The 13,750-nt window shown below is 36.7% G+C and overlaps 1 protein-coding gene across 6 annotated transcripts in view; it reads right to left on the reverse strand.

Annotated features, from left to right (window-relative positions):
- Positions 1–790: 790 nt before the first annotated feature.
- mllt10 (MLLT10 histone lysine methyltransferase DOT1L cofactor) overlaps positions 791–13,750 on the reverse strand; it is a 64,223-nt gene continuing 51,263 nt past the window's right edge. For 5 of the 6 annotated variants that reach the window (XM_056450172.1, XM_056450176.1, XM_056450175.1 and 2 more), the window contains 7 exons: positions 9,958–10,149; positions 9,636–9,706; positions 7,321–7,664; positions 5,548–5,571; positions 5,232–5,313; positions 3,446–3,664; positions 791–2,439 (listed from right to left, as the gene is read on the reverse strand). In XM_056450172.1, coding sequence (XP_056306147.1) covers positions 2,392–2,439; positions 3,446–3,664; positions 5,232–5,313; positions 5,548–5,571; positions 7,321–7,664; positions 9,636–9,706; positions 9,958–10,149 — 980 coding nt within the window. In that variant the 3' untranslated portion in view covers positions 791–2,391. The remainder of the gene's footprint in view (positions 2,440–3,445; positions 3,665–5,231; positions 5,314–5,547; positions 5,572–7,320; positions 7,665–9,635; positions 9,707–9,957; positions 10,150–13,750) is intronic. The other variant, XM_056450174.1, reaches the window with a different exon arrangement.

The raw sequence follows: 13,750 nt of genomic DNA on the forward strand, positions 1-13,750 counted from the left end.
GTGGAGTAGTATGACTGAATTCTTAGTACCGATAGGAGATAACTACATTGGTAATCTACTATAAGACTATGTGGATGGGCATTAGATAGACACTTTCTCATGAGGGTTTTTTTTTGAGAACGATACTGCTATCAAAATGATTTTATGTAAATGGTGATGTCATGTTCAGTCTAGGCAAGTGATGTCGCCAACAACCGGCTTAGCATGCATATTACAACATTTTCAGTTAGTTGTTTTGCAGATCTTGAATCGTAAATATAAAACACATCCGTTTTAGTACACTGTTGTCATGTAAAAGTTACTATAACATCAGGAATGTGTGCTATTGTATAAAGAGATTTTCCAAACATAAGATACTTTGAAGAATGTTGTTAAGCAAACCATTTTGATTTTAAGAACAAAGAAAATACTATTCAAGACAATGGGAAACAAAACTGTTACCAACATTCTTCAAAATATATTCTCTACCAAACAGAAATGCAGTTCACGATTAATATTACAAGGAGCAAAATGACAGATCTTTTGTTTTTTTTTGGCTGTGCTCTCTCTTTAAATGATGTAAAGGTATTGTAATTAACATACAAAAGCACGCACTTTACACAGAATGCAATTTCTTCCCATATAAACAGAAGCGGATTTAACAGGAGTGCAATGTAGTTAGCATTTGTGTCATTCTTCTTTATAAAAAGCCCATCAAGGTTTGTTTTTTGTTTTTTTAAATCATACTGAACTTATTGAGCTGACATGCTAAAACTTGGGTTCAAAAAAAGAAACGGCAAAATGCAAGAGCTGTTATAATCAGATTTTATCACTGAAAAAAGTTCATCACTACAATCTCAGTGTTCAAAATTTCTTAATATGAAGCAGGACTTGTGTGGTTTCACTTTTGATGTTTTAAATACAAACTTTAGAGATTTTGCATAATTTCTGTACAAATACATGAGAAGGTGGACATACCACATCTATAACGTATAAAACCACATCAATAAAATGGTGCAAAAGAAAAGAAAAAGTCCCTGCACATATAAAAATAAATTAATAGACATTATCCAGTCACCAGTCTTGTTGAAAGCCTGTTTAAAAAAAGATCTGAACACACCGACAGTGCTTTAAAACGGTCCTTTACACCACCAAGTGAAATCACAAATATGTATTTACAACAGAAAAAGAGGTAAAAGTGTGCTAAACTAAGTCTTATTTATTCTGACAGCTTATTCTTAATCCAATAATCCAATATGCATCTGTAGATTTACATCGCAACGAAAAGGAGGAAAAGAAAAAAAAAAAACAGATATTTACAAAACCACAAAATTCTCAAGTAGGATTTTTTTCATTTTCTTATACCTTCAAACACCAGACATGTTCATCAAAATGATTGAGAAGTTTGTACAGTAGTATAAAACATTTCGCCAGTTGAGTGTTAAAATATTTTACCTTGCGCCCAACAAGCAACGTATGCAAATAAATAAAAAAGGAACAATACAAAGTTGGCTTCAAAGTATTCAATGCAGCACAAACATTCAAAATGAGTTTTTCTTTCGTTTTTTTTTTTCAGAGTAGTCACTGTACAGGCAGAGATTCTGTCTCTGAACTGGTATTGCCTGAGCGACGCCGAATAGGATTTATTCATTCCACCAAAAAGAAAAAAAAAAACGATAGACTGGAGGAAATAAAACGGGGGTTTCCAGAGTCTGGCAGCGTCTCCAGGGCCCGCACGGCCCCTCGCTGAGAGCTGGGAGATCGGGGCCAGGCACTTGGGTTCAGGGCCTGGTCTATGAGAGGTAGTTGCTCTTGGAAGAGTGCAGCAGGGTCAGTGGACATTTGGGACACCTCCTCAAAGGGGAAGCTCAAGATCAGGAGGCAGAGAAGGCCTTTGTGGTGCACAAATGTCTGATCGCTTCAGCTTTGAAACGTTTGACGCCTTGAAACACACAGATAGACGAATAAGACAGGGCTTTTATTGTTAAAGGGGTGTAGAGAGGTAACAGCGGTGAGCAGATATTGTTCCAGAAGCGTCTCCATCCTTCAGTCCCATCGGTTTACGCTTTCCGCCCACAGAGACTTGCACCAGCGTGTCATTTTCAACACACTGGCAGGGTGTGTGTGGGTGTGGGTGTCTGTGTGTTTTGGTCCTCATGGGACCCAATAAGTTTACAGCAAGTGATTTCCACAAACTCAGTGCAGCATGTTGTTTGCCAGATGGGCATCAAACTGGCAAGTGTGTGTGTGTGTGTGTGTGTGTGTGTGTGTTTATATGAAGGCTGGTGCTAGTGAGGGTTTCGTGTGGCGGGTAAGTGTTCTGGTCTTTGCCGCTCAGATTGCCAGCCTCTTGGGGTGAGCAGATGAAAGGGATCCAGAAGGCAGAACCTCCCCGAAATGTTGCTTTCCGCATCAGGTTTTCTCTTGTCCTGTCACAGACACAGCTTTCTCCCCCAGTCTCTGAAGAAAACAACAACAAAACAGATTTTCAGGAAACACAGCATGGACAAAGGGTTCATTTGTTGAAGATATAATATAAAAATATATAAATATGTCTATTAATAGTCATCCTAAAATGTTTCATACACACACACACACATATACATATATACACACACACACACACACACACACTAATATCCTTCTAGATATATTTACACCAGGGCTGGGCAAACTCAGTCCTGGAGGGCCGGTGTCCTGCACAGTTTAGCTCTAACTCTAATCAAACACACCTGCTTATAGATTTCTAGAGATCTGAAGACACTGATTAGTATGTTCAGGTGTGTTTGATTAGTGTTGGAGCTAAACTGTGCAGGACACCGGCCCTCCAGGACCGAGTTTGCCCACCCCTGATTTACACAATATAATTTTTTTCTGTAAAATACTAATGACATTTCTTCTAAATCATATATAAAATTGTTGTCATATAGAGCATTTTTATGGCATGAAATAATAAAAAAGAGGCATATTTTCAGATTTATTTATACTTTTAATTTAAATTTTTTTTTAGAATAATTGATAATTTTTAGACAACCCAAAAATCAGTTTTAACTTACTGGAATTACCCATGACAGATAAAACATTAGTGATTTTTTCATTAGTGAAAAAAAATGCAAGAACTTTCAAAAACCTTTACAGAATAAAAGAAATATTAATATTTACAACTTCCCCACAGCTAATAAAGCCAGTAAATGAAAAAAAATATGTGAAAGTGGTCTCCAAATATTTTCTGTGTAATCATTTCTAATTCGTTTAATCATATTTTATCTAAAATATAACAGCAAATCATTAAATATAACAATAGTTACAATTAAAATTAACTAATATACAGTTCATATTTATTTTCTCACACACACACACGCACACACACACACACACACACACGCACATACGCACGCACGCACGCACGCACGCACGCACGCACGCACGCACGCACAAAAAAAGGAATCCATAAAACATGTCATACTTTAGCCTGTTTGATGGCTGCAGTATTAACTCCAGTTTTAGGAGTGTTGTTGTCATTGTGGTGGGCCAGGAAGGGGTTTGTGCTGGTGGTTGGCTGATTGCCGGGCAGGAGGCTGTTGATTGGCAGCTGCTGGAGCTGAATGTCATTCTGCTGCTGTTGTTGCTGCTGCTGCTGCTGTTGTTGTTGCATTAACTGATAGAGCAGAACCTGCTGCTGTTCCTAAACACAGACAGACAAACACAGTATGATGATGAGATGTCTAGACAGAGACGGCACACCCACAGACTGCCCACAGAAACGCCTCATGCAGATTGCCAGAAAAGTGGCAAGAGTTTGCTCAAAATTGCAATTCCAAGAGCTGCCAGAAACAGCATTAGAAACACTTGTGAGGAAGAAAGCATTGTTTTTTTGTACTAATGAATTGTGTGGTTTGCATGATTCTTGCTAGCAAATATGTATAATTATTTTTTATTCTTGAAAATTACCCATGAATTCAGAATTATCTGCCCCTAAATGTTATCTACATAATATTATCTACAGCATCCCAATGCCTATTAGCCACTTTAGGGGACATTTCTCCCCAAAATTAAAACGTTCATTGTTGACTCACACTCAACTCGTTCCAAACAGGTTTCAATTTCTTTCTTCAGGTGAACACAAAGTAAAATATCTTGAGGAATGTTGGAAACCAGTGGCTAAGGAGTTCCACAGGACCTTTATTTCCTACTATAAAAGTCAATGGCTACTAGTTTCCAACGTTCTTCAGAATATCTTCTTTTTGGTTAAACAGAAACTCATAAATGTTTAGAGCCACATGAGAGTGAGTCAATGATGTGTTAATTAAATTTTTAGGAGAATTATCCCTTTAATCACTATATCAGGGTTTTTGTTGGCTCAAAATGAGGCTGAGATGGTTTCCCTCATGAAAATTTTGCCATAAAAAAAAAAAAAAAAAAAACACATTTAGCATTTTTCTTACAAACTTCTAAGTTAATGGTGTAACTTTCATTTGGTGCAAAAAGCAGAAGCCTTAAACACCATCCCCAAAGTCAAACATGATGGTGGATAACTAATGTTTTGGGGGTGTTTTTTAATTGGTGGACCAGGGAACCTAATGACCATGAATAGCAATCTAAAAATGGAGCAATCCATCCAAATTTGCATCAACATCAGGCAGTTTGCGGAGAAACTTCTAAAGATCAGGGTGATGGAAAGGGGACCCTTCAACTTGAAACAATTGGAGCATCACTAAAGATGAATGGGCAAAAATACCAGTGGAGACATGCCAAAAGCTGGTTAGCAATTAGAGGAAGAATTTGATTGATTCAATATTACAGCTTTTTTTCTTTAGAATTTTGAGAAAGGCACGGATAATTTTGGACATGCCCCTTTTTGTTCAAATGTAAATAAAAGCTGAGAAATATTTTCCACAATGATCTCTTGTACATCGTCGTCTTATCTATTGGGAGATGCCCGTGTCATTTTCGGACAAAACAAAAATGCTGGTTGAATAAAAGTAACCTAAAGTCAAAATTTGTCAAGGTTTTGAGTAGTTTTGGGCTTGACTAAATACACCCTATACATAATATGTATTTACATTAGTAAATAAACTGAATGACAGGTTCAACAATCTGCAGAAATGCCCACAGTAAAACTTATGACACATTATTTGGACATTTTCATATCTAAAAAAAAAGTTGGGAGTAAATGTGCGCAGTCAATCGAGTACTAAATTTATGGTGAAAGCAAGTATGAATGCTTAGTTGTGTGCTGGTGTTCCTCTCACCGGTGTGGCCTGCTGGGAGCCAAAACGCTGCTGTAGTTGATGCTGATGGAGGAGAATCTGCCTGTGTTGTTCAGTGAAAAGCCTAGAAACACATGCAGAAGACCAAATAAGCAAAATCCTTTTTTTCCAATTAAAAAGCATCTTGGTCATGGCTCCACTAATTAATAAGTAAGGACTTTGAGATGATAACTGAGGGCTGAGAAAACAGCTGAACTATAAGACAATTTATTCCGACGCAGATGTAGAGGCGCAAAACACAGACATAAGCACAAATGCACAAGTGAGAAAGAAAAGGGCTCAGCAAGCCAATCCTCACCTAGTTTTCGTTGTAGACATGCTGCTATAATCCAAAAAGCGCAAGCAGAAGAGAGATGAGGAAGCAGAAAAGATGAGCAAAGATGATGAAATATGAAAACATCACACTATGCCAAGCTGTATGGATAAATCTCACAAGTACATCCCACTCATAATTCACCCCAAAATAAAATAGGTCAAATGAAATGCAATTGAACAGTTTGGAGTCGTATAGTCTTTTAGTCAGAAAAATAAATGGTTGTTAAATTGTCCACAATTGACGTTAAGAAATTAAAAATATCATAAAAAAACAAATCAATGCAGTTTTTGGCCATTAAGTATATGTATATTGAGAAATGTTTCTTTTTAGGACTAAATCAGCATGACAGAATGCTTTCTGAACAATCATTTATCACTGAAAACTGTAGTAAAATTCAGCTTTACATGAAAAAGAATCATATTTTTAAATTAACCAATAATAAAAGGAACTGTAATAACATTTCAACAAACTGTTTTTATTGCATTTCTTTTTTACAGCCTTCTGTCATAATAAAAAAAAAGTGTGCACAAGCAATACGCTCAATTGCCTCCAAATCTTGATCAGACCCTTTAGTTTTTCACGATTTTGCATTTGCTGAATTAAACACAAAGTCAACAAAAAGTCACAGGTTTTTGCGATCTTGCAAAATTCTTAAATAAATGCAAAACAAGTTAAATAATCCCATAAAACATCCAATTCCAAACCATATAATCAAATTATTTTTATTTTAGTTTGCAATCTATTGTTTTATGTGACTTATGGACGCTGTATACGCAGCACAAGTGATGTATTTGAGGGTCTCTCGAAAAATGACATCTTACCTGCGCCCTCACAATCATTACATTAAGTTATATGAGAGTGGGAGAATTGCAGCAAGCAGAAGAAGCGCGAATGATTTACATGTGAATTTAATGCAAAGATTGGATTAAGCATTCCTGTGGCACAAATTGGGCGTTTTGTGCATTTGACGCACGGAGCAGTGATACAGACAAAAAAGCAAGCAGCTTACAATGATGGAGATTGGTTCAAGGCTGACGGTCGCTGGATGTGACCGAATTGAAGGACATTATTTGAGCTTTACATGTATGTCTGGTATTATAGTGTGCGTAAAATTGATACATGTTTTCGTTAAACTCTTTCCCTGTTGTTGACAAGAGCAAATGCTTCCCTGCCGTTGACCAGTTTTACAGCAGTCCGTGTTTTAGGTGTAATATGTTAAAGGAAGCTCTAACGCCTGTCCTGAGTGAGGTACATGATGTCAGATACTCCAGGGAGTGAAATCTGAGAGAAACTAAGATTGTGGATGAAAATAATAGTTATACAACCTTCCTTTGGCTTAATCCTTACCGTTTTAGATCTTGACAAGAGACCAAAAGAAAGAAGCTTTATTTTTATGTTTTATTTGTGTCATTGTCTGCCTAATAATATATATAATAATATAAAATAATATATATATTTTAAAATATTTATATTTCTGTATTTAATTGCAAAATTGTCCTCAAATTTCTGGGAATAAAAAAAAAAAAAAAAAAAAAAAAAAAAAAAACAGTAATTTTTATAGCAAAGAAAAAAAAAAATTCACAAAAACATCGTGAAAAACTAGGGGATCTGCTTAATGCACAGAATACTTAATTTTGGCATTCAAATTATCCCAAAAAATCATCAGCTTCCCCAATGTTATCTATGTTATCATTTTCCCCGAACAATGGCTCTCATTTCACATCTCATCATTTATCGTTTTACATTAGCTCCTACCTGTTAGTGAGAATGCTGGACATGGGCAGAGATGTGCTGGAAGCTGCTGCTGAATGGGGCAGGGGACTGCTGTTCTGGGTCAGGCTGGATTGGGAGGTTTGGATTACTCCGTTTATGGCACCCACGATGCCACTCATGGCCATGTGGCTGCCCTGCAGAGCACCCATCAGACCAGTCACCCCGGCTATGGCAGGCAGGGACGAGTTGGCATTGCCAGGCTGGACGGGCACCCCGGCCATGCCGACTCCGTTCACCTGCTGCTGGGGTGGGCTGTGGGCTGCAGACGGAGGGGTGGAGAGAGACGACGTGCTGCTTCCGCTACTATGGCCACCAGACAGGGGATCCTGAAAGAAGGAGAGAGAATAGAGAAAGCACAAGAGCATGAGAGGGAGAGAGAGAGAGAGAGAGAGAGAGAGAGAGAGAGAGAGAGAGAGAGAGAGAGGAGAGGTCAACATGAGAGAGGCACCTCCTGTACCTGTCCTGCCAAATAAATACATCATCATATAAATTAGATATCACATTACAGGAAGCTGTAAATTAAAAAAAAAAAACACCACACTGCCACCAATTACGCCATGAATCTGACATTACAATGAATCACTGAAACACATTTGACTAGGGCTGGGCGATATGATCAACATCCAGATTTTATTTTAAACTTATTTATTTTACCTGGTACAGCAGATTTAACTTCCAACACTACAGAAACTGAATATGCACCGTGAAAAATAACACTATACAGAGTCTTTATGAATTATGTATGATTTGTTTCTTATTTAAAACACAAAAGTTATTCAAGTAAGAGTGAGCTCTTTTCCTTTTATCTTTTTTTATATTTAGTTTAACGTAAGTACTGATCTGTGTAAAAACAAAACACTACAGCGTGTTCACTGAATTATTTTAGTCAAGAGTGAGTGATTTTCTTCCTGTCGTTTGTTTAACAAAGACAGAAGCAGGTACACCAAGCTGCTAAATGCACGGATACACTATCAGAGTTTCTGCAGGTTTCAACAAGTCAAATCTAAGACTTAAGACCTTTTTAAAAACACGAAGAATGACATTTCAGACTTAAATAGGACTAGACACTAAGGATTTTTTAATGGCTCAGCAGAACAAAAAAATTAATTAGTCATTTCTTAGCCACATATTTTAAATAGTGTGTCAAAACAAGCAGAACTTCATACATTTTTTTTCAACATAACTTAAAAAACAGACTACAGTTATAATATTAGTTAGGAGTAGCTTTGCTAAAGGTTTTATTGACGTGTTGTTGTTGATTGAATGCATTTTGGATTGATTGGGTAGCTTTACATAAACAAAGAAAAATTAATACCCGTTTAAAATGACCTACAAGCCAATCTTTCAGTGAATTTAAGACTTTTTAAGGACTAAAATTGTGTTTCTGAAATTTAAGACATTGAGACTTTTAAAGACCCCGCGGACACCATGAATATACCGATACACATGCCATTTCACACACGGTTTAGGTTAAGACATAAATTGTTGTGCATGTATTTGACTATTCAACTGCACAAAGCAACAGACAGAAACACATTCAGGAAGGAATGCTTTCAGTGTTCTGTGCTGTTTTTTTTTATTAATAATGTTTTAAAATTAGTCATGTCCCATTCTTTATTTTCTTATTCACGCATTTTTCTTTGACACTATTAGGCATGGGCCGGTATAAGATTCTGACAATATGATAACTTTGGATAAAAATATGTTGTAATCACTGCTCTAAAATATATACTTTTTAAATGTCTGGGTAAAAAAATATAACTTTTCCCCCTTTAAACACAAGATATTTTATTTTGAGAAACATTTCAAATATTTTGGAACATTAAACATGTCCGGCTAAATCATTCAAATGAATTATTGACTTCTGCCGTCTTCATTACTTTCAAAAACACTGATTTCATTACAAATCTTTGGGTATTTTTTCAGCAGAATATACTGTTGTCCTAATTTTTTTTGTAAAAAATGTAAATAAAAAAATCTTACATATACCATAGGAACATTTATAGCAGAAAATTTTAAGAGCTTTAAAACCCTGACTTTCCCAAACCGCAATATACCTTGAAAACGGTTCTCGTCCCATGCCTAGACTAGAAGGTACAAATAAATTTAGTATTACTGAATTATATTGATATATTCGCTTTCTGCAAAACAAATCCTTGCCATTTTATAAATATTGCCATACCACCCAGCCCTATACTCGACTACTTAGATATACATAATATATAACACTTGACTCAACTAAAGAGGTGCTCAGTCCCAGCAGATGGCATCTGCAGAGCAGGGGTAGAGGAAGTTACCTGAGTGGGCAAGGGTTGAGAGGACTCTGTTAAAACACTGCCTAGCTGAATGCTCTTGCTGTGCAGCATGTCTGGAGGAGAGAGAGATTTTGCAACTTGACATGAATGTGGAGACCAGATTAGCTAGAGTTGAGCTGGGAGAGGAGGCTCCGTGAGCCGAACAGAGGGTAGGAAGGGGGTCGGACGGGGTGAGAGGTGGGCTTGTGTGTGTGTATGTGTGAATATGTGAATCGGGGGGGTGTTTGGGGTGGGATTAGACTGTGACGATCCAGATGGAGTGTGTGAAAACTGTACGGGCACACAAGAGGTGGAAAAGACTGACCTGTGTGAGTGTTGCTGGGGTACATTGGAGAGGATGCAGTGGTAGCCGTGGTGCTTGCAGGGGTGAAAGGCACAGAGAGTTGAGCGCTTAAGAGCTGCAGTCGTTCCTTCTTCATGGTGAGAGTTCGGATTTGCTCCTCCAAGCGCCGGTTTTCTACCTGCAGCTGGTGCAGGGACTTCAGCATTGCCAGAACTGGACACAAGAGCGCACAAGACATCAGATAAGGTTGAGGAACCTTGTTGTTCCTAGAATGTTTGTTCATTTCAAGATAATTTCATTTATTCATTCATTTTCTTTTCAGCTAAATCCATTTATTGATCAGATGTCGCAACAGCGGAATGAACCGCCAACTTATCCTGCACAAGTTTTGAAAACGTCGGGGCTCAAACCAGCGACCTTCTTGCTGTGAGGCGATTGTGCTGCGCCGCCGTGCACCGTACCTTTCAAGATTAGTTTTCTGTTTTACAATTAACTAGTCAACACCAAAACAACTCGATTCAAGTAACATTCCTTTTATTAAAAACTTCCAAAATCATCTAGTTAAAGAACGTCCTATTCCAAGTGCAACACACATATGGTGAACTGTCTAAATGGCACAAAAGCAAATTTACAGAAAATATGCATCAAATATGAAGCCAAAATGCGTGAATAGCCCTAATGGCTGCCCATGTATATTTGGTGGAGACAAATGAATAATATTATTATCATCCTTTTACTATTTTTGTATCCGTCCAAAAAAAGCCAAACATTCGCAATCGATTAACCAGTGAAAAAATTTTCTCTCACTCTGCACGTTTCTGTGTCTGAAAGAACCGTCAACACTCACACAGACAATCTCACGTCCTCTGCAGACCCACAGAGACCTTTTGCGCCAAAATGCATCCGACCGTAGTTTCTGAATCTCTGATTCGGGTTTTACTTTTTCTTTCTAAAGTTGCCGTTATTTGAATGCTTTTTTGCATTACCTTTTTGCAGATGACTGCGCATGCACAGCCACGAGAGAAACAATTATTATTAATTAATCATTTAATAAACTTTTCTATATACTCGGAAAGAACTAAATATACTGGCTGCAAAATACTGTACATAATTAGAAATGGCTAATCAAGTAATTTGCCTTATTTAAATAATCAACACTTTATTCTAGTTATAATTTTAGCAATAATCTTTTAATTATTTCTCATTTTCTGTATATTTTATTAATTCAATTATGATAATATATTACATAATTTATACATCTATCTAAAATAGTTTGGCAATACTGTAAATGTCATGCCAATAAAGCAACTTTAGAAAGAGAGGGAGAGGGAGAGAGGGAGAGGGAGAGAGAGGGAGAGAGAGGGAGAGGGAGAGAGAGAGAGAGAGAGAGAGAGAGAGAGAGAGAGAGAGAGAGAGAGAGAGAGAGAGAGAGAGAGAGAGAGAGAGAGAGAGAGAGAGAGAGAGAGAGAGAGAGAGAGAGAGAGAGCAGCCTTTACCTGTCAGTGGGTGCACATGGCTCCTAAAAAGCATAAAAGTAAGAGAAATAGTGGATTTCTTTTATTTCACCAGCCTTTTAAAGTAACTTTAATCCATTGAAAAGAAAATGTGTATTACAGTTAGGCATTGGACGATAATCGTTTTCAAGTTATACCGCGGTTTGGATAAGTCAAGGTTTTAAAACCATCAAAATGTTCAGCTATACCGTTCCTAAGGTATGTGTAAGATTTTTTTATTTACATTTTTACAAAAGGGCCAAAAATCATTATTATTATTTTTTTAAGGACAACAGTATCTCCAGCAGAAAAGATTTCCAAAGATGCCATTTTAAATTGTAAAGAAATCTGTGTTTTTGAAACGCAGTCAATGATTCATTTGAATGATTTAGCCTGACATGTTTACTGTTCCAAATTATTTTAAATGTTTCTCAAATAAAAATATATAGCGGTGAAAGGGGAAAAAAAAATTAGAAGTGACATTTAAGAAGAATATATTTTTTGAGCAGTAATCACAATACTGTGATATTTTTATCCAAGGTTATCATACTGTCAGGATCTTATACAGGCCCATTTCTAATAACAGTGTCACAAGTAAAAATAAAAATATAGTAAAAAAATAAACAAATTAAAAAAATCTAATTATTTTTTGTTTGTCCCATGTAGTTGATCATTTATGTGCTGTGGGTAAATGGTGTTTTAATCAGGCTACCAACACAAGTATATTTCAAACCTGTGGGAAGCACTGCATTTGTGTGTTATTATCATAGGTTTATTGTCATTACAACTGTTAGTAAAGCTGGCTAATTTTTCATTCAATGTCTTTCATTTACAAAAATAAATGACTGAATTTTAAGAAGCATATTATAGATTTGACTTTCAGCAGTAATTGAATTTGCCTGTTATTTAAAAAGCACATTTTCCTGTTTAATACGATTAACTGGAGACAATCTGCATTTCATAACGCATTACATAAAAAGCTAACTTGATTTCACTTGACAACAAAATAAAAGTGGTTACAAACCACCTTTTAAAAGCAGCGAACCTGATACCACAAGTGCAAAAACTACATCAGCCCACGTGTGGTTCAGGACCTCCAGAAGAAACTACAACAACAGACTTCCGCTCTCAAAGAATCACATGCCACTGATCGGAGGCCAGCAACCCCGAACAAAATTCAAACCAGATGTACTGTCGCCAAAACCGCAGTACTGGTCTCATATCAGTGGCGAACAGAAATCCAACCGTCCTACCGCTTCCTGTTCAGGCATCTCCATGCATTTGTCTGACTTCCCCCTTCACCAAAAGAGGCTCAATCCTAACAGAAACAGCTGCTGCTCATTCACACAATCCTGACACTACAAACTGACCTGCTGCTACGGAGAGATCCACTGCTACCTGCTGCTCGACAACATTACTTAGCTCATTATCAAACTACATAAGCTACACACAGACAAAACCAACAGGTAATGATGCTCATAATTACTGTGGTTTTAACCAATACATTAATTACTCGCATTACGGGGACGCATGTAATTACAGGCTTCAAACACGGACACCGTTTGATTGACATGCTGTAAAATACTGTTTATGGTTTAAGTAATTATTCTAGCAATAAATAAAATTGTGGGAGTAAAAGCAATAGATTCAAGTTTATTGTTAGGTGCCTTGAGATTAGAAAGTGTCAAATTGTTTTAATTTAGAATTTTTATGAGAAGAGCCAACTTTCAATGACCATAATTTATAAAGGCTTTCAGAAATTAATTTAAAAAGCCTTTTGATATCTGCACAACCTTTTTAGCATATCAATGAACCCTCTTAGCTAAACTTTGAAATTATTATAATAGGAATTAATTGAATTTCACATGCAAAAATCGTTACAATGATACAAGAATGTGGTAAGAGTGTTTCCAGTACATTGCCATAGGGTTGTGAAAGTGTTTTAAAGTGCGTTTTAGCATCTTCCTATGCAGTTACTAAGGTGCTATGGGTGGATACTGCTTACTGCTCTGTGTATCTTCATGTGTCAATGATAAGCAGTTTCTAAATACAGCTCTACTTTGTTATTTAATTTAAGACCGCATTCGTTTTTTATCATCTGCTAGACTAAAATCTCAAGGTTTAAATGTGCAGTAGGTGATTGTCTTCAGAAACATTTTTAATGAATCTAAATGAATTTTAAGCATTTTTATATTCTGAGTATGGCATAAAACTAAAAAATGTTCATCCAATTAAAATAGTGTCGGGCCGACAACTCCCATAATTCTGATGAGTAGTCCAAACTGTCAGCAAATGCAGATTTGAGCTACTGCGCACCTGTT

Source organism: Danio aesculapii, chromosome 24, assembly GCF_903798145.1.
Source record: "Danio aesculapii chromosome 24, fDanAes4.1, whole genome shotgun sequence".
NCBI lineage: Eukaryota > Metazoa > Chordata > Actinopteri > Cypriniformes > Danionidae > Danio > Danio aesculapii.